At 48.5% G+C, this 20876-nt stretch overlaps 1 protein-coding gene across 2 annotated transcripts; it reads right to left on the reverse strand.

Moving 5' to 3' along the window:
• Window positions 1–1728: 1728 nt before the first annotated feature.
• Window positions 1729–17010, reverse strand: IL18BP (interleukin 18 binding protein). Of its 2 annotated transcripts, XM_081910204.1 has the most exons (7): window positions 16817–17010; window positions 12229–12273; window positions 10005–10067; window positions 7212–7274; window positions 5169–5298; window positions 3358–3587; window positions 1729–2085 (listed from the first exon to the last, which is right to left on the reverse strand). In XM_081910204.1, exons 2-6 carry the CDS (start codon window positions 12242–12244, stop codon window positions 3383–3385), a joined length of 477 nt encoding a protein of 158 aa, XP_081766330.1. In that variant the 5' UTR covers window positions 12245–12273; window positions 16817–17010; the 3' UTR covers window positions 1729–2085; window positions 3358–3382. The 2 variants fall into 2 exon arrangements, with proteins under 2 accessions (XP_081766330.1, XP_081766329.1); XM_081910203.1 differs by lacking the exon at window positions 16817–17010 and having other exon boundaries at window positions 12229–12291.
• Between the last annotated feature and the right edge of the window lie 3866 nt (window positions 17011–20876).

Consider the following 20876-nt stretch of genomic DNA (forward strand, 5'->3'; position numbering starts at 1 on the left):
AGGCTTTCAGTCTAAGATCAGAGCGTTAGGGCCGAGAGGTATGAGGAGCTGCCTCTGAGCTTTTTGGACAAAGTGCATTTTCTCTCAGCGCTTTTGAGTTTCCACAAAGCTCCAACCCCCCCCCCCAAACCCTTTAAAGGTGGCTTTTATTGAAAACTTTGGCACAGGACAGAGTCCGCCACTGTCCCTGCTGAGCAGGTCCTGTTCCAAACCTACTCCCACCTGAGGCAGAACAGCCCCTTCCTTCTGGGGCATTAAAATAGCGCTGCCTCCCCCAGGAAAGTGCTGTCCAGCAGCCAGAGGAGCGGCCCTGGCCATTCACTAGGGACAGGCAGCAGCCACATGGGGGGGGGAGAGAGATACTTGGAGAGTGGTGAATAATGGCATGGACTTGATTTTCAACTGAGTGACAAGGTGCGCTGAGAAGGGCTGCAGTCGGTGGCTGCTGCATAGTGAGGGCAGTGGAATTCTGTGTGTGCCAGTCAGCTTTAGGTACATTTTAAAATAGAATTGTAGAGGTGGAAGGGTCTAGCCCAACTTCCTGTAATGTTCTCAATCACTGCCTGATGGTCAGGTGGTGGCATGCAAAAGGCCCTCAAAGGGTGACGGTCCTATTGCTTTCCTAGGCGGCTTTTGTTGGCCCCGGAGGAACATGGGAGGATGGATCCCTGGCCTTTCAAGAGAAAGTACACCTCGCCTCTTCAGACCAGTGTCGCTTCTCAAGGTTTAGTTTCTGTTAATTCACCCTTCTCCCTTGCTCCTCTGAGGCAGTCCTTCGTAGAAGGCCCAATCAGACCTCATGGCAGAAGGAAAGCCAAAGCAGAGTTGTGGGTCATCAGGTGGTTGATCTAACCAGCCTCTTTAGGTAGCTATATGCGAGTACAGTGGCACTTCGGGTTAAGAAATTAATTCGTTCTGGAGGTCCGTTCTTAACCTGAAACTGTTCTTAACCTGAAGCACCACTTTAGCTAATGGGGCTTCCTGCTGCCGCTGCAGTAAGATTTCTGTTTTTATCCTGAAGCAAAGTTCTTAACCCAAGGTACTATTCCCAGGTTAGTGGAGTCTGTAACCTGAAGCGTCTGTAACCCGAGGTACCACTGTATTCAAAAAGCACACGAGCTAGGACGGGACTCTGCAAGGCCCTATAGTTCAGTGTGTCACCCCCCACAAGAGCAGAACTGTGTCTGCCCCCTCACACCTAGGGCCTGCCTGACCGCTGACAGTGGGACAGAGCCCTTTGCCACCCCTCCCAACATGAGTGGCCCAGTAGGATTTTGTGGCCTCTTAAAGTTGCTGAGAGCCAAGAGGATTGCATTCTCTCCATTCCTTGCCTCATCCAGGTTGTCCACCCCGAAGTCAGGCTGAAATAGACACAAACACCTGAGACAGGTACACCTACCACCACCCTGTCTGTTTTGTGGTCCAAAGGCAGGGCCTCTTTCCAGGCTCCCTTGTCCCCGACTCCTACATCTTTCTAAGACCAAACTAGCCCCGTGCGATGGGCCCGGCCCCCAAACTGGAAGCCAGCGAGAACAGCATTTCACATATGAATTAAGCCTGTGCATCTCTGCAGTCCAAAGAGGACCTTAGCTCAGTGATGGAGCACATCCTCCACCAGGGGAAGGAGCTTGGGATGCGAAGCTACTTAAAAGCGTCATATTTCAGGCTCCTCCTGGGAGTGGAGGCGAGACGACGAAGGCAGCAGGAAAAACCAGTGGCAGCAGTCCACTTGTTCAAGCTGGAACTTAAAGAGAATACCTCTAGCTTTTATTTACCACAGTTCTACGTGCTGCTTGGAGCTATATAGGTCAGGTTTAAAATCCTCCAGGAATTTTGCTACCTTTCCCATGCCCTCAATGTCCCATTTGTTTTCCTTCTTCCTTGAGGAGTGAGGTCTCCTTTCTTCCTCGGGAGTGGGTGGCTGGAGGTGGCAGAGGAGGCGCTGCCTGGAGCAGAGAGAGAGGTTGCGTGACCCAACGGAGAGCAGAAGCAACCGGAAACTGGTCACCCAGCAGCCACGACGCTTGCTCTTCTCCCATCCCTCGGCTGCTGTGCCGCACCGCTGCCCTCCTGCCTCTTGTGTCCCTGCGGAACCGCGAGATATAGAAAGAGGGTTGGTTTTCAGAGCAGCTACTGTTTGTAGCACAAGATGCCACAGGCCTGAGCCCACCTCGTCAGATGTAGGGAGGAGGCGATTTCTCCTGTACCTACAAAGCAAGCTTTCCCCCAACATGGGGCTGATGGGAGTTGTAGTTCAAAACGTCTGGAGGGCACCAGGTTGGGGAAGCCTGGCTATTATACCACTGTACAGTAATACCTTGGTTCTCAAACTTAATCCGTTCCGGGAGTCCGTTCGACTCATGAAACGGTTTGAAGAGCAAGGTGCCACTTTCAATTGGCTGCAGGAGCTTCCTGCACTCAATCGGAAGCGGTGTCGGACGTTCAGCTTCTGAAAAACGTTAGCAAACCGGAAGACTCACTTCTGAGTTTGCAGCGTTCGGGAGCCAAGCTGTTTGGGAACCAAGGTACCACTGTATACATAAAGGAAGAAAAATAGGTTGCAGAGGCTTAAATGATCCATTGGGTGCCTTCCAACACTACAATTCTCTCTCTCTCTCTCTCTCTCTCTCTCTCTCTCTCTCTCTCTCTCTCACTCACACACACACACACACACACACACACACACGACACACACAAATGCATGCAAATCACTTTGTGGGCTTTTTTTAAACAAGTGGTGTATATTTTGGGGGGAAATAATGAGGCCACAATGTCAGGCTGTAGGCCTGTGTCAGTACAATGCAGAGCGTCAGAGGAGTGCAAGATCAACTCAGTGCTGGCGTAACTGGCTCATATCTTGTCAGAGAAAGCCCTGCCACCCCACCTGGGACTGCCAACAATTGCAGCTGCCTCTTTGCTGGAGAGCATCTCTCAGAATCGCTCAGAAACAGGCACAAAGGTGGGGCCTTGCCGTTTTCAAGTCACAGGGCGAAGGGGGACCCTGAGCCGCTGCCACCTTAACGAAATGACAAAACCTGTTTTGCATTTAGAATTGTAGAGTGGGAAGGGACTGCCAGGGGCCATCTAGTCCTAGCCCCAGCAATGCAGGAATCTCAGCTAAAGTATCCCTGACAGGTGGCGATCTGCTTAAAGACCTTTACATCTGGAAAGCCTGGGGACAGCGTTGCTGCGAGTGCCCAGCAAACACTTTTGCATAATGCACGCTGCTTGCTGCCACACGGTTCTTCCGCTTGGAGAGAAATGTGGTGCTTCACAGGTCCAATCCTTCCTCTTCTAGGCAGGGCCTCGCGCTCACAATTCTTGCACACAAGGAATTGGAAGGTGCAGAGAGTTTACCTCCGAAGCTCTTGTTCAAAAGTCCTTAGGCGCTGCTGCTGTCCATCTGCTCTGGGACTTTGCCAGGCTGATTCCTGAAACGCTTTTTCGGCTTCCATGTGACAGCCTTTTGCGCTGCGCCTGCTGGATCAAGGATGATGCATTCAAATTTTGTGTTCTGTATCTTCTTTGTGAAGGTGTTGATGATCAGCTCCCTTTTCAGGGACAGGCCTACGCCCTTGGCTTTCTCCCTGGGGTGGGGAAGAGAAAGAAGGCAGAAAATAAGTTGGAAGGGAGACAGCAGACCTTGGGAGAGAATGAGATGGGGAAGGTATGTGCCTTTATTTAGTGTTGGTTTCATGAAATTTATACACTGCTTGGTTCTGGAAAAGCCTCAGGCTGACGAAAAGAGCAACATGGCGAGATTATTAGCAAAAACTTTAAATTGTTGGGAAAAGTTTAAAGCCAGCAATGTCTTAAAAACACATGGGCGTTCTAAACATTCTGGGTGGACGTCTCTAAACAAAAATGTTTTCTGCAGAGGCCCAAAAGAGCACATCTCTGCCTGACATCAATAGGCAGGGAGTTCCAGAGTGCAAGTGCAAGCACACTAGAAGACTGATTTCTTACAAATGCAGAACAGGTATAATGTACACCTGTAACACTCCCAGTTCCACAGATCGATGCAGTCGAACGGGCACCTGGATGCTTTAGTTGAGATTCCTGCATGGCTGGGGGTTGGACTAGATGTCCCTTGGGGGTCCCAACTCTGATTCTATGTGGGGTAAGGTGATCTTGTAAGTACAGTAACTGGTCCCAAGTTATTATGGGCTTCATATACACCTAAGAACATAAGGAGTCTGCAGAGTGAGGCCAGTGGGCCACCTAGCCCAATCCTTTGATCTCAAAGTGGCCGAGCAGATGTCCGTGGTAAGCCAGTGAGCAGGATCTGAGCCCAAGAGCCACTCCCCTCCCGTAGTTTCCAACAACTAGTGCCCAGAAGTATCGCTACCTCCAGCTGTGTAGACAGAGCAATAGCCATTGTGGCTGGTAAAGGTAAAGGGACCCCTGACCATTAGGTCCCGTCATGGCCAACTCTGGGGTTGCGGCGCTCATCTCGCTTTATTGGCCGAGGGAGCCGGGCATACAGCTTCCGGGTCATGTGGCCAGCATGACTAAGCCGCTTCTGGCGAACGAAAGCAGCGCACGGAAACACTGTTTACCTTCCCGCTGGAGTGGTACCTATTTATTTCGAACTGCTAGGTTGGCAGGGACCGAGCAATGGGAGCTCACCCCGTCGCGGGGATTCGAACCACAACCTTCTGATCGGCAAGTCCTAGGCTCTGTGGTTTAACCCACAGCGCCACCCGCGTCCCTTCATTTTGGCTGGTAGGTGTTGATAATTGGACCACCTTGAACGTGGCCAGGTGTAACAGCACAGGCAGGTCCTCCGAAAACCACAAGCATCTCCTTGTGGCCCTGAGAGTTGGGCTCATGGGGAAACCATGGAAGACCATTTCCCCTACTTTCCGTCCATGAGAGGCTGCCTTCGAGGGGAGTCGGCCAGCTGCTCCATTGAGCTCCTCTGACCAGCAGCAGTCGCTCTTCATGGGGTCAGAAGGGAAGGGGTTTCCAGCTCTCTCTAGAGGGGCTGCCACTGGGGACTGAACCTGGCACCTTCTGCATGCAAGGCAGGTGCTCTGACATTTCAGAACCATAGAACGACAGGGGGTTTATTTTGGGGGGGGGAATCCCAAGGTCCATCTAGCCCAAACACTTGCAGTAAAATGGACCGACTCCCGAGTCCCCTGGAAGCCGCAGGGTTTACTCACTCAGTGCGCCCCTCGCTCACTTCTCCACCTGGGTACAATTCCGACACGAACTGGCCATTGGCCAGCCAGTACATGATGCCACTGTCTTCGTAATCTGTGTAGCCCTCGCATGGGATGCGGATCTGTTTTCCTGAAGAGGAGGAGGAGAAGAGACCACACGGAGTCACTCGGCAGGGTCCAAAAGGAAGGCCAAATGGCCACCCCTTTGGAGGGAGTGGTTCTGGAGGACCAGGCACATGGCGCATGAAATTACTGGGGTGCAGTTTAAATTCTGTTACAGCATTCGAGGAACTTCAGTAATAGTTGCAAGGTAGATCTAAGAAATTAGATATATTAAGAAATAGTTTAATTATGATAAAAGTGTGTATTGGCAATAAGTAATATGAAATCGAAATGTGGAATAGATGGGAGGTTGGGTCTTTAGTGCTAAGACCAATTTATGTTTTATTGTTGGTTAAGAAAATTATGTGTCTATGGTTATTCCTGTGTGTAATTTGGTATTTGTGTTTTTTCTTTCTTCCTGTATCAATTTTTTTTTTAAAAAAAGAAACTACTGGGGTGCAGAGGGTAGAGTGCAGAGGGTAGAGGGTGCGTGTGTGCATGTGCCTGCCAGACAGAAGCCCTCTTTGTGGGGGGTCCTGCTGGTTTCAATAAATGCCTTGCGGGGGGAACACTGGCAGTGAGCGCTCCAAGTCTCCTCTGCCCCCCCCCATGACTGTTCTCCAGACCTTCCAATCTGAAGGCTTTAAATGTGCTTTATAACCTCAGGCGGCATGGTAAAAGACTGCCCCATTCAGGCACCCCACCTGCTTACCTCAAAATTATCAGTCTTTAAGGTACCTTGTAAAAGGTAAAGGTAAAGGTACCCCTGCCCGTACGGGCCAGTCTTGACAGACTCTGGGGTTGTGCGCCCATCTCACTTAAGAGGCCAGGGGCCAGCGCTGTCCGGAGACACTTCCGGGTCACGTGGCCAGTGTGACATCGCTGCTCTGGCGAGCCAGAGCCGCACACGGAAACGCCGTTTACCTTCCCGCTGGTAAGCGGTCCCTATTTATCTACTTGCACCCGGAGGTGCTTTCGAACTGCTAGGTTGGCAGGCGCTGGGACCGAGCAGCGGGAGCGCACCCCTCCGCAGGGATTCGAACCGCCGACCTTTCGATCGGCAAGTCCTAGGCGCTGAGGCTTTAACCCACAGCACCACCTGCGTCCCAAGGTACCTTGAGTCTCCTTTAAATTGGGGGGGGGGCTAGCAGGCTCTCCCAGCTCCCCCCATCCTCTGGAATACAAGTTCCAAATGGCTGCCCAGGTGTGGGCAAATATATAAGAGGGTGCTGGATCAGGCCAATGGCCCATCTGGTCCAGCATCCTCTTCTCACAGTGGCCAACCAGGTGCCCCGATGGGAAACACGCAAGCAGGATTCGAACACAAGATCCCCCTCCCCTCCTTCAGAAGCATTGATGCCCCCCTGCAGTGGAGCCAGAGCAAAGCCAGTCTGGCTAGGAGCCATCGATAGCCCTCTCTTCCATGACTTCATCTAATCCTGCTTTAAATCCATTCAAATTGTTGGCCGTCACTGCCTCCTGTGGCAGGGAGTTCCACAGTTTAACTACGTGCTTCATAAAGAAGTCCTTTCTTTTCTCTCTCCTGAGTCTCCCAACATCCAGCTTCATTGGGTACCCACGGGCTTGCTGCTTGTGGGCCGCTTTGAGGTACCTGCTGGATTTGAGGCAATATTCCTTGTGCAAAGAAATAATTCCCTGTAGGTGCTTTAATCCTTCTGCATGTAAATATCGGGAGTTCTCCAAGGAGAGACTGACTGATTCTTCCTAACAAGTCTTGCGCTCTATACTAAGGACGACTCCAGCTGCTCCTGGTGAGTCTTGGAGGGGCAAACTTCATGTTCCTGGGGGCGGGGGCGGGCAAAGGTTCCCAAAGCTAGGCTTCATTGGCTATCGTCCCTCCATGGACCAATCGTTCCCCCGGACCCACAGCACCCCTCTCAAGCCGGTCTGACTTGCTTGTGCAAAGGGGGCAGGACTTACCACAGGAAGGCTTCTGCACGACAAGGTCAGAAGAAATGTGTGGCTGCACATTTGCGGCTGCATCTGAAAAGAGAAAGCTCTTGAAGAGGAAACCTGGGACCCTTGGTAAGCCTGTTCTGCTAGTGCAGACGGATTACCTCCCAACCTTTCCGATTTGACTGGTGTGCAGTTTCAGATGGAGAAGCATGCTTATTGTGTTGCAAAAAAGAGAGCGCTTTCCGAAAGGTGCAAAGGCGTTCAGGCCACGCACTCCTTGAAGGCATCCTGAGCATGTTGGCAGACCACCACTGCCCCTTACCATCTGGTTCCCAAGCGCTGGCAAGCCCTGTGCCGCAAGAGCCTGCGGAACAGTCTGCTCAGGGATTGGTGGACAGTTTCTGCTTGGCTCTCCTCTTGCATTTAACATCTTTAACATCTGTGTCAGAGTTCCATGCTCTGGAGTCGCACCCACTGTTGGCTCTGGAGTCTGTGGATTAGGCCCCTGCCTCAGCCCCACCAAAGAGCCAACAGCCTCTTTGTTCTGGGTAGAATTGTAGAGTTGGAAGGGGCTTCCCAAGGGTCATCCAGTCCAACCCCCCCCCCTGCAAGGCAGGAATCTCCGCTAAAGAATCCCTGGCAAATCCATACACCCCCCCCACCTCTGCTTTAAACTCTCCAGTGAAGGAGCATCCACCACCTTCCAAGGGAGTCCGCTCCACATTTGAACAGCTTTTACCACCAGAAAATTCTTCCTGATAATAATAATAATGATTTATTATTTCTACCCCGCCCATCTGGTTTCCCCAGCCACTCTGGGTGGCTTCCAACAAAATATTAAAATACAATAGTCTGTTAAACATTAAATGCTTCCCTAAACAAGGCTGCCTTCAGATGTCTGGGACAGCTATCACATCGCCTGTCATTCTTCTGCAGGCTAAACATGCCCAACTCCTTCAACCGTTCCTCACCAGGCTGGGTTTCCAGACCGAGATGTTGCCAAAGGTGATGGGAGACCCTCTGGGAAGGTCTGGCTGTGAACATTTTGGGGCAGCTGATCCCTGACTGCTAATCACTCACTTTTAAAAGGCCAATGGGTTTTTTTAAAGGGAGGGGGTGTTGTTAGAGGGTTATCCTGGCTGATAAAAGCGAGCCGGGAAGGGCTGGGTGATGGGCTCTGCGGGGTGGTGAATGCTTCCCTCCGTGAGGGAGCCTTCCCAGACCCGCTGAAAGAGGCGGTTATCAAACCGCTTCTTAAAAAACCATCTTTAGATGCGGCCACGATGGCCAATTATCGCCCAGTCTCAAACCTTCCATTCTTGGGCAAGGTGATTGAGCGAGTGGTTGCTGAACAACTCCAGGCACTCCTGGAAGAAGCGGACCATTTGGATCCCTTCCAATCGGGATTCAGGCCTCACCATGGGACTGAAACTGCCTTGGTCGCGCTGGTTGATGATCTCCGGCGGGCTAGGGACAAAGGTGAGAGCTGTTTCCTAGTTCTGCTGGATCTCTCAGCGGCCTTTGACACCATCGACCATAACATCCTTCTGGACCGTCTAGAGGGGCTGGGAGCTGGGGGCACTGTCATACAGTGGTTCCGCTCCTTCCTCCTGGGCCGTGTCCAGAAAGTGGTGGTGGGGGGTGAGTGTTCAGACCCCTGGGCTCTCACTTGTGGAGTGCCTCAGGGTTCTGTCCTCTCTCCCATGCTTTTTAATATCTATATGAAGCCGCTGGGAGAGATCATCAGGGGGTTTGGACTGGGTGTTCATCAGTATGCAGATGACACCCAGCTCTACCTCTCCTTTAAATCAGAACCAGTGAAGGCGGTGAAGGTCCTGTGTGAGTGCCTGGAGGCGGTTGGAGGTTGGATGGCGGCTAACAGATTGAGGTTGAATCCTGACAAGACAAGTACTGTTTTTTGGGGGACAGGAGGCGGGCTGGTGTGGAGGATTCCCTGGTCCTGAATGGGGTAACTGTGCCCCTGAAGGACCAGGTGCGCAGCCTGGGAGTCATTTTGGACTCACAGCTGTCCATGGAGGCGCAGGTTAACTCTGTGTCCAGGGCAGCTGTCTACCAGCTCCACCTGGTACACAGGCTAAGACCCTACCTCCCCGCGGACTGTCTCGCCAGAGTGGTGCATGCTCTAGTTATCTCACGCTTGGACTACTGCAACGCGCTCTACATGGGGCTACCTTTGAAGGTGACCCGGAAACTGAAATTAATCCATAATGCGGCAGCTAGACTGGTGACTGGAAGTGGCCGCCGGGACCACATAACACCGGTTCTGAGAGATCTGCATTGGCTCCCAGTACGTTTCCGAGCACGATTCAAAGTGTTGGTGCTGACCTTTAAAGCCCTAAACGGCCTCGGTCCTGTATACCTGAAGGAGCGTCTCCACCCCCATCGTTCAGCCCGGACACTGAGATTCAGCGCTGAGGGCCTTCTGGCGGTTCCCTCATTGCGAGAAGTGAGGCTACAGGGAACCAGACAGAGGGCCTTCTCGGTAGTGGCACCCGCCCTGTGGAACGCCCTCCCATCAGATGTCAAAGAGATAAAGAATTACCTGACATTCAGAAGACATCTTAAGGCAGCCCTGTTCAGGGAAGTTTTTAATATGTAATGCTGTACTGTTTTTAACACTGATTGGGGGCCGCCCAGAGTGGCTGGGGAAACTCAGCCAGATGGGCAGGGTATAAATAATAAATTATTATTATTATTATTATTATTATTATTATTATTATTATTATTTATTATTATTATTATTATTTTATTATTATTATTTTTTATTATCTCCTCCCACTGGCCACTTTGCCTTACCTTGGAAGGAGGCGCCGCTGCAGATCAGGGCCAAGAGCAGGCAGCGTGCCTGGGGGCGGAGGCCTGGAAAGAGAGCAGGGGGGGAGAGAGAGAGAGACAGTTAGCATGTGCAGCCAGCAAGTGTCTCCACCAGCTCATTGCTTGGCCCTGGAGCCCTGCACCCCAAGGGAACCTCTCCCCAGCTCACAAGGTGCAAAGCGTTCCTTTGCACGTCGTGAACCTTGGGAACTGCCTGCTGCAGGATGCTGCAATGGCCACTGGCTTAGATGGCTTTGACGGGTTAAGAGAGAAAGGAGGTGGTCTAGCCATGGTCTAGCCATGTGCCTGGTTGTCGAATGGCAGTGGCTGAAGCACAGGTTGGGGCTGAGCAGCAAATGTGCTGCTTTGAGGCATCTGAAATGCCTGCCTGCCTGCAAAGTTCTGCTTCTTTCCATTCCTTTGCCTGTTAGCCTCCTTGTACCACAAAGGCTAGCAAAGACAAACTTAGACAGCATCTTAAAAAGCAGAGACATCACCTTGCCAACAAAGGTCCATATAGTTAAAGCCCAGTAGTGATGTATGGAAGTGAGAGCTGGACCACAAAGAAAGCTGATTGCTGAAGAATTGATGCTTTTGAATCATGGTGCTGGAGGAGACTCTGGAGAGTCCCATGGACTGCAAGAAGATCAAACCTCTCCATTCTGAAGGAAATCAGCCCTGAGTGCTCACTGGAAGGACAGATTGTGAAGCTGAGGCTCCAAGACTTTGGCCACCTCATGAGAAGAGAAGATTCCCTGGAAAAGACCCTGATGTTGGGAAAGATGGAGGGCGCAAGGAGAAGGGGACGAGAGAGGACGAGATGGTGGGACAGTGTTCTCGAAGTGACCAGCATGAGTCTGACCAAACAGTGGGAGGCAGTGGAAGACAGGAGGGCCTGGCATGCTCTGGGGGGTCACAAAGAGTCGGACACGACTAAGCGACAACAACCACAAAGGTCTCAAGGTGACGTACGGCAAATGCAAAACAAAAGCAAAGCATGAGTGCCAGAGGTCCTAAGACGTAATAGAATGCAAAATGTGACCAAGCGCTTAGTTCCCAGCAAGGGATTCCTTCCTCTCCCTCAGAGGGGGGCAGTCAGGCCAAGAGGAGCCCAGCATATCCCCCGTCACACTGTCCCCAAGGCCACCACTGGGCCAGCTGTATGTCCTCCATCCATCCATTCATGGATGTGTCTTAGCATTTTAACTTTGCATAGCACCTCGGCAGAAAGGCAAGGTGGAAGTGCAAGGAATAAATAAACGAGTAAATGCAGGCATAAAACGAATGGACAAATTATTATCTTTATCGCTACTGCACCACGTTGAAAATGACCATTCACAAATGCCCCCATAGAACAAAATGAAAATAGAGAAGGATGATTTTACTGTTCATACCCTGCACATCTTACTGGGTTATCCCAGACACTCTGGACAGCCTCCAACATATATAAAAACACATTAAAACATTTTTTAAAAAACCCTTCCCTATACAGGATTGCCTTCAGATGGCTCAGGAGTCAGATAACTCCATACCCTCCAACATTCCTCCAATGAAAATAGGGACGTCCTAAGGAAAAGTGGGACACTCTGGGATCAAATCAGAAACCAGGATGGCTTCTCTAAATCAGGGACGTCCCTGGAAAATAAGGATGCTTGGAGGGTCTGCAGGAATGAACAGCTCAAGAATCCCTGACCGAGACCCACCTCCCACTGGTTGAACATCTCTTGCTATCAGAAGTTGCTTCCTGCTGCTGAGTCGGAACCTCCTTCCTTGCCATTTGGATCCCTTGGTTCGGATCCTTCCCTCCGGAGCAGCAGAAATCTAGCTTGCTCCATCTTCCCCATTGAAGGCATCTGAAGATGTCTCTCCTGCCTCCTCTCCGTCTCCTCCATTCCAGGCTCAGCATCCCTAGCTCCCTCAACTGTTCCTCACAAGGCTTGGTTTCCCTCAGAGAACTACAGTTCCCAGCACCCTTTGCAAACCACAGCTCCCAGGATTCTTCAGGGAAGTTGGGCTTTGAAGGTGCGCAGCCTCGGTTTGAGGTGTACAGACTTAGAAAGTTCCCCTTGGACCTGCAGCTGCTTCCTCCCTCTTTTTGGTGCCACTGAAGGGGCACGTCCGTGTGGGCGCAGATGGCGCCACTGAGGCTGCAGAGAGTGTGGCTAAGAAGCCTTGGCAGAGGCGGTGGAGGCGGCTGGCTCCCTACCTGTGGCTGAAGACATCCTCTTCTTCCTCTTCGCAAGGGGGGTGTCTGAGCGGAGGTAGAAGGAAGAGCTTTATACATCGGGTTCCTGAGTCACAAAGGAAAGCCCTGCCTCCCACCCACATGCCCAGCAGCCAAAACAAAATGCCACATTCTTCACCAAATATTTTAAATTGTTTTTAAGCATGGTTTAGAGCAGGGGTCAGCAAACTTTTTCAGCAAGGGGCCGGTCCACTGTCCCTCAGACCTTGTGGGGGGCCGGACTATATTTTTTGGAGGGGGAAATGAACAAATTCGTATGCCCCAGAAATAACCCAGAGATGCATTTTAAATAAAAGGACACATTCTACTCATGTAAAAACATGCTGATTCCTGGACTGTCCGTGGGCCAGATTGAGAAGGCGATTGGGCTGGATCCGGCCCCTGGGCCTTAGTTTGCCTACCTATGCATGGCCTAGAGGTACCCATAAAATCTGCAGCACCTGTTTTTAACTAAAAGCTCTTTAATACTTCCAGGAAACCTGACAACTTCTCGTAAGATGTGGTTTGTCCCTTTCCCAGCAGAACATGAGCACGAGAGCACCTGGCCCTCCTGAGATTTCTAGGAACTGGCATGCGGAAGAATCGCTGCCTCTGACTGGCGAGGCAGAACAGAGCCCTCCAGGCTAGGAGCTGTTGAGGGAAGTTTTTAATGTCTGACGCTGTATTGTTTTTAATATTCGGTTGGAAGCCACCCAGAGGGGCTGGAGAAACCCAGCCAGATGGGCGGGGTATAAATAAATTATTATTATTATTATTATTATTATTATTATTATTATTATTATCATTATTATTATTATTATTTTATCTATCTATCTATCTATCTATCTATCTATCTATCTATCATCTATCTATCTATCTATCTATCATCTATCATCTATATCTATCGTCTATCTATCTATCTATCTATCTATCATCTATCATCTATATCTATCATCTATCTATCTATCTATCTATCTATCATCTATCATCTATATCTATCATCTATCTATCTATCATCTATCTATCTATCTATATCTATCTTATCTATCATCTATATCTATCATCTATCTATCTATCTATCTATCTATCTATCTATCATCTATCTATCTATCTATCTATCTATCTATCTATCTATCTATCTATCATCTATCTATCTATCTATCATCTATCTATCTATCTATCTATCTATCATCTATCTATCTATCTATCTATCTATCTATCTATCTATCATCTATCTATCTATCTATCTATCTATCTATCATCTATCTATCTATCTATCATCTATCTATCTATCTATCTATCTATCTATCATCTATCTATCTATCTATCTATCTATCTATCTATCTATCTATCTATCATCTATCTATCTATCTATCTATCTATCTATCTATCTATCATCTATATCTATCTATCTATCTATCTATCTATCATCTATCTATCTATCTATCTATCTATCTATCTATCTATCTATCTATCTATCTATATCTATCTTCTCTGTGAATTTCTTTAAGACCATGGTTCAACTGTGCACTGCGTGAAAAAGTCCTCTCTTTCCTCTGCCCTGAATCTTCGAACATTCGGCTTCTTGGGATGTCCACAAATTCTGGTGGTCCACAAGAGAGGGGGAAAAGCTTTTCTCCAACCTTCTTCTGCATTCCATGCATAATTTGCCAACTTCCTATCATGTCGCCTCTTCTCTAAACGAAGATTACCAGTTTGTTTTTTCAATGAATCTGGGGACACTTTTCAACTTCCTATTAAATAGATAGATTTTGTCAGGGGACTGATTTGTAAATCCGAGGGCTGTCGCCGGGAAACGGGGACATCTGGTAACCTTACTCAAAATTTAAAAGTCCCAAATGCTGCAACCTTTCTTCGCAGGGGAGTCCCCGGGATTCCAGGGCTATTTTTCTAGAGAAAGCGGTGCCAAAACTCGCCCTGAATGCCTCCCTTGTTCTCTTAGACTGGCAATGGCGCCCATCCTGAGAGGGTGGGGAGGAAAACCCTGCCTGGATCATTTCGGTTGCCCTTTTCCGAAGTCCAGTTTGTTTTCTACTGTTTTGTGAGTTTTGTGTTTCTGTAAATAGGTAACATCCAGGCTTGCCCTTCTCAATGTCTCCGCTCAAAAAGAGGGCTGAAAGAGAGTTGGGGGGGGGGGAAGGTTTCCTTGCATGGAGAAGCAGGTGGGGTGCAGAGGTGGCTGTTTTTGGGGTCAGAGCAGCATGTCTGCGTTCCAGCCTCTCTGCCCCCTGTTAGGATATACAGTGGTACCTCGGGTTAAGTACTTAATTCGTTCCAGTGGTCTATTCTTAACCTGAAGCACCACTTTAACTAATGGGGCCTCCCGCTGCCACTACGCCACCACTGCGCGATTTCTGTTCTCATCCTGAAGCAAAGTTCTTAACCTGAGGTACTATTTCTGGGTTAACAGAGTCCGTAACCTGAAGTGTATGTAACCGGAGGTACCACTGTAGTTCCATTCCACCTTAAAAGGGTGCAGGCATGACTTTTGTCTGTCACATGCCTATTTATTCCCAATGCAGTCTGCTGGGAACTTCCATTTGTATATAGCTTTTGTTGTTGCTGTTTTGCTGGAGACGAAGGGAAGCAGACATGTTCTTTCCTTTGTTCCTGAACTATGCTGAGTAAACACTTGTAAATACTGCTTACACAGGGCTCTGTCCACCTCTTCCACTATGCAAAGATTTATTCACTCTGCTCTAAACATATCTGAGGCTTGTGCCACTGTTTGATGCTATTCCAAGGGAGACCGGTGATCGCCCGGCTGCCGGCTGGTGGCCTGCCTGATGCCCACATCTCCCCGGCAGTATCCCAACACCCCCACGACGCACCAGTGAGTCCAAAAAGGACTAGACAAACCTGATGTTCGTTCTTTCAAGGACTTCCAGGAACATTTTGTGGATTGCTGATCCTTCAAAAGCCAACTTGGACTTCCTCCTTTCCTGGAAGCGGCAGCGCAACACCACTTCTGCGCCTCTCAGTTTTGCTTTACATTTCCGCTGGCATTGCTAAGTCATGGGAAACCCATTTGAAGACACAGATTACACTAATAATCCGAAAAATCTCAGCCCTAGATGGTGCAGGGGGGAAAACCCTGCACAAGCTCAGAATGAATGTGATGTCTGGTGGGAAAGACCGCTGGCTCTTTCTCAACTTTTGTGCTGAGCTAGATTTAGCGCCACGTGAGCTTCTGGTGCAAAGGCTTTCTGTTTTCTTTAGATAAGCCCTTTCTCACTCACTGCCCTCCTCGCCAGGAGTTCTGGTTTCGTTCTTGAGCTCCGGACTGCAGAAAGTGCTTTTGTCCGAAATAAAGCCCTAGAGTCCACAACTGACCTGGAGTTGGAGTTCCCTGCACTGACTCTGGGTAACTGTTCAGATTCCCACCTGCCAACCCTAGGAGTCAAGGGGTTTTCGCCCCCCATAAAATATTTGAGGGGGCCGCCCCCCCAAAAAAGTTGATGGGCATTGCCATTCAAATGGTGTGAATCTAGCAGTGACCCAGAGGAGGAATGGCCACTGGGAGGAGCACAGAGAGATGGAACGCCCTGGTGCGTCTGCCTTAGTGAAACTGGACACCTTCATCTGCCCCAGCTGCAACCAAACATGTCTCTCGCTTTTCAGTTTCTACTACAGCCACAGCAGGTGCTATAACTCCCCAATGATTTGACTTGACCCCCTGGAGGTGCACTCCTTCGTTGTCTCCCAAGACAGTGGTGGGAAGTAGGGGGAGGAGAGGTGGGGAAATCTTGTTTAAAAGGTGTAGTCATAGGTATAAGGTAAGGTAAAGGGAGCCCTGACCATTAGGTCCAGTTGTTACCGACTCTGGGGTTGCAGCACTCATCTTGCTTTGTTGGCCGAGGGAGCAGGCGTACAGCTTCCAGGTCATGTGGCCAGCATGACTAAGCCGCTTCTGGCGAACCAGAGCAGTGCATGGAAACGCCGTTTACCTGCCCGCTGGAGTGGTACCTATTCATCTACTTGCACTTTTGGGTGTCCTTTCAAACTGCTAGGTTGGCAGGAGCAGGGACTGAGCAACGGGAGCTCACCCTGTCGCGGGGATTCGAACCACCAACCTTCTGATCAGCAAGTCCTAGGCTCTGTGGTTTAAATCAAAAATAATAATAAAAAAATAGGAAAAGGAAATATTCTAAAACTTTTTTTTTTTAAATCACACCAACTTCCTAACCTTTAGGAAGTGTGAAGCAGCTGTTGGCACAGGCTGCAATACTACGGGTTTAATTTCTTTTGTCGCCTTAATAATTAACCTCTGGGAATGTGCAGTCAACCGCCTGCCTTTGTATCCTTAACACGTCCGCATTGCTGGGCACTTAATGTCTCTGCCCAAATTGTGCCCATTGGAGCACTCTGTCCAGCCATCTGCCCACCCACCCACTGATCCTTCCTTCCTTCCTTCCTTCCTTCCTCCGCCTCCTTCTGGGAAACATAGTTCAGCTGCCGCCAACAGTCACGGTGAGCGGGGCACTGGCCCTTCCCTAGCCTGGGGCGAGAGTGACTTCATAGCTCAGCCACGCTGCTGCCCATTGCCCACCTGCTTTGAATCAGTTAATGATGGAAGCCAGCTGTGGAGTTCTTTCTCCCCAATGGAGAGGGGTGGGAAGGGAAGCCCCCAAGCCTCATTGTTATGTACTGAGTTGAATAGGATCCAAAATGCAGCAGTCTGATTGGTCCTAGAACAATGCAGCAGTCTGATTGGTCCACAGGAGCCACCCAATCCAGCTCCAGGTGGAAGTGAATCCACGACCTGATTGGCCTACAGGAGATTCCCGGAATTAGCCAATCACATGGGGCCCATTGTGTAAATGATGTATATAAAGCAGATATTGTGGAGGAACTTCCATTCCTCCTCACCACTATGAGCTGAATAAAGAGTAGGAAATCTACTCTCGACTCCGAGTATATTTCACTCATGGATGGCCATGGGGATTTCTTCGCAAATGGCCTGAGGGTTGAAGGAATTGGGTTACGTTTAGCCTGGAGAAGAAGCGTCTGAAGGGATATGAGAGCCATTTTCAAATGTCTCGAGGGCTGCCGCATGGAAGAAGAAGCAAGCTTGTTTTCTCCTGATCCAGAAGGCAGGACCTGGACTGATGGCCATGGCAAGAAAGGAGATCCCGACTAAACGTTAGGAAGATTTTTTCTGTGATGATTTTTTAATTAAGGTTTTCAGTATTACAACAGATAGACAGATGTATCAAATACAAAATAAGGGAAAGACAAAAAACATAGCAGGCAGAGGAGTGCGTGCCTATCTCCAAGGCAATTGACTAATCTGGAAAATACATATATCGGTGAATAGGAATAAGTCCAGGAAGAAAGTCTTATCACGCCCATATTTCTCTCAAAACCAGTCAGAAGAGAAGAAGGGCGGATGAAGATGGCAGACTTTTCAGAACTGGCCTGGAGGAAAAATCCGAAACCAGCATGATCAAGTATTCCAAAATGACGGGAGTAAATTCATACGATATCTGAAAGATTATTGTAAGCAACTGACATCTGAAGACTTGTAATGAGAAATTTTCTATCTTTATTTAAATTTTTGAGATCTTTTGCAATGAGTGTAATTGGAATTGGAAAATGTATAAATTGCAATGATATAAAGGTTAATTTTGAAAGCCATGAGGCAGGAGGGAAGGAATTCTATAGGCTCTAAGAGCCAAGGCAGTATAGTGGATAAAGATGATGTGAATGTATAATGTTAAATGGAAAACAAATAAAAATGATTTTAAAAAACCAAAACCAGTGAGAGGCACTGATTTAGATGCTCATCATTGGTAGATTGAACAAAGTCCCATCAAAACGTCATGAAAGAGTCCAGTTTCTTTTTTTTTTTAGATAAAAATCCCATGTTCCATGTGACATTTTCTTGTGAGGCAATGTTCTGGATGCCGACCCACGAATGTGATGTCCAATAAAGTTTTCTGATTTGGACAATCATGAAATGAGTTACCAACCACAAAAATATCAAGAGTTCTTTTGATTTGATCTTTACCTTCTGAGGGAATTATGGTTCTGACGAGTTATAGCCAGGGCAATATCTACATCCACAAAAATCAGGGATTTTCTGATACAAATTAAATCTATTTCATTTCCTCCTGCAGCTCTGGCTTGAAACCTAACCAAGGCAAGAGAAGGAATTAACGTTCTCCATCCTTGCTAGCAAGTGCCTTGACAAATACACCTGGAACATAATGTTTGATTTTAAAGGAAGAAAGTTTGACGTATAAATGAGGCCACCACTTCAGCCCTTTTGAAGATGGAAAGCCTAAAATAAAACTAAAAAACAGGAAGAGAAACAAGAGGCAGTTACCCACTTTGATTCAGAGACTGGTGCTTGACCGTCAGACATGCTCAGTGACTTGAACTCATGACAGATTTGAGTCAAAGAGAGCAAAATTATTCCACGGTCGAACTTTGGCCTTCAAACCAGCCGTGTGATTTGCACAGCAATTTATATGGAAATCAGGTGGTTTTTCTAAAGGACCTGTTTGCATGCTCTGTCTTTTCTAAAGGACCTGTTTGCATGCTCTGTTTGCATGCCAAATTTGAAATTATGCAGGGTCTGAGTTTTCTGAGGTTGACTGTTAGCTGCAGCAATAGCCTCACTGAAGTGGTCCTTTGCAGCTTTTAGCACTAGGTGAGGTGACTGCAAAGGATTTGGCGCTGCCCTCTGGAAACATAAGCTGCTGTTCTAAATGACAGCCTGTTCTAAAGTGACACAATTGGTTCTGCAGTTTGTTTCTTCTGAACGGGACTCAAGGCCCTATTTTTGGCCTCGAGAAGCCTCCATGTGGCCCTCAGTATCTCGAGGAATACATAATACCTGCAAGATCACCTCAGCCCATAAATGCCTCACCAGCAGAACTGGCCAGGTTACAAGCTCCACCTAAGATCCCTTCCACATTTGTGGGAACTTGACATTTTAGTATGGCATAACAAGAGCAGGGATGCCCTCGCCTTTGTATACCTCGCCTTCATAGACCTGACAAATGTGGGAATGTTCAGGGAGGCAGGAGAAGATATACCGTTTGTTAATATCCTTCCTGACTTGCGCTAGCAAGTTCCTTTACTTATCAGAGTTTCACATTCCCCTTTTAAACGCACAGCAGATATCTGGTTGCAGACTTCTGTAAGCCTCTCACTATTAGGTTCCTGGTAAGTTCCCTTCTACCCCTCTTAAAAGAATAAACACGCCACAATCTTGTTTAAAGTATATAAAAGAAGTTTACTCACATCCTCAGTTCACAGTTGAATCCCTGAAGGCAGACTTAGTTACATGTGGATCTATCCCATATGGGGAGAACCCCAGTGTCCTCTGTTGGATGAAAGCCAACAGAGCATCTCTAGCTATAAAGCTGCTCCAACGACGGAGGAAGTCAAAGAGACAGAGAGAGAGTGCTGCGTGACTCGTCCTTTTATTACCTGGACAGGTAAGGTCACACCCACCTCTAGTCACATGCAAAAGAAGTTTGCCCCAGCCATAAGGAAAAAGGAAGTTTTTGACTGGCTGCACCAAACATTCCCCAGCCTGTCCACTCTAGGAAAACAAGGAATGTTGTACTTGACTGCTAACTATGTATCACATCCCACAACAAAGACCTTGGATCTCATCAGCCGAAAGGGACTTTTCACGCTGCTCAACAAAATAGGTTGCCCCCCCCCATTATCATGCCATCCAGTATCCTCAGATGCCTTCCTTGGAAAAGTGGTGTGAAACAGGGCTGTGTTCTCGCCCCAACACTCTCTGGCACATTGTTCTCCCTGTTGCTCCTCCTGTGCCTTCAGCTCAACTGACGATGGTGTCATTATAAGAAAAAACTGCTCCTTTTCCCTTAGGGGGTATCCAAGATGCCATCTAGAGTCCTTAAGTAAGTAGGTTTCCTTTTGGGAGGCCAACTAGAGTATATTGAGAAGCAAAGCGGCTAGTAAGCCTGATCTTTATTAACTGTAGCAACTGGGTCCCTACTCACCACACGCAGGAGGGAGGAAAGAACCCAGAACAATGGTGCGCAAACCCTTATATAGACTTTTGAAACTGCCCACCCTGTAGCCTAAGACCCCCCAAAAAAACAACAACAACAACATACACCACACAAGGAGGCGGTCTACAGCAGAAATCCTATTCCCCAGGATACTTGATAAAAGTCACTGGTTGCTTTACGTGGGCAGCCTGGCCATTCTTTTGTGATGGCAAATACTTTAATTCCTGAAACCAGGTCACAGGCTCACCCTATTCATACACACATACGCCCTTCAGACAGGATTTGCAAGCAAAAAGACAGTGGGAAGGCATTCCCCATTTTCCTCCCTACTGCAGAGGAATATTTGAGGCCACTGGGAGCCAAAATGGCTTCAGGATTATTCTGTACTATTTCAGACACGTGTTTTATATACTTATGTATGGGTTTGCCTTGTAAATTTATGAACATTTAATTTATATATTTGAGACCTTAAATTCTTATGAGAGTGTGTACATCCATACAAGGAGAGACAGGGGTCTGCTCACTCTGCAAGTCTCCGTGCCCAGACGAAAGTGTGGCAGATTCCTATCTGAGAGATGTTGCTTGCACATGAGGCAGCCCTGACAGCGC

This window comes from Podarcis melisellensis (genome assembly GCF_964234715.1).
Source record: "Podarcis melisellensis genome assembly, chromosome: 4".
Classification (NCBI taxonomy): Eukaryota; Metazoa; Chordata; class Lepidosauria; order Squamata; family Lacertidae; genus Podarcis; species Podarcis melisellensis.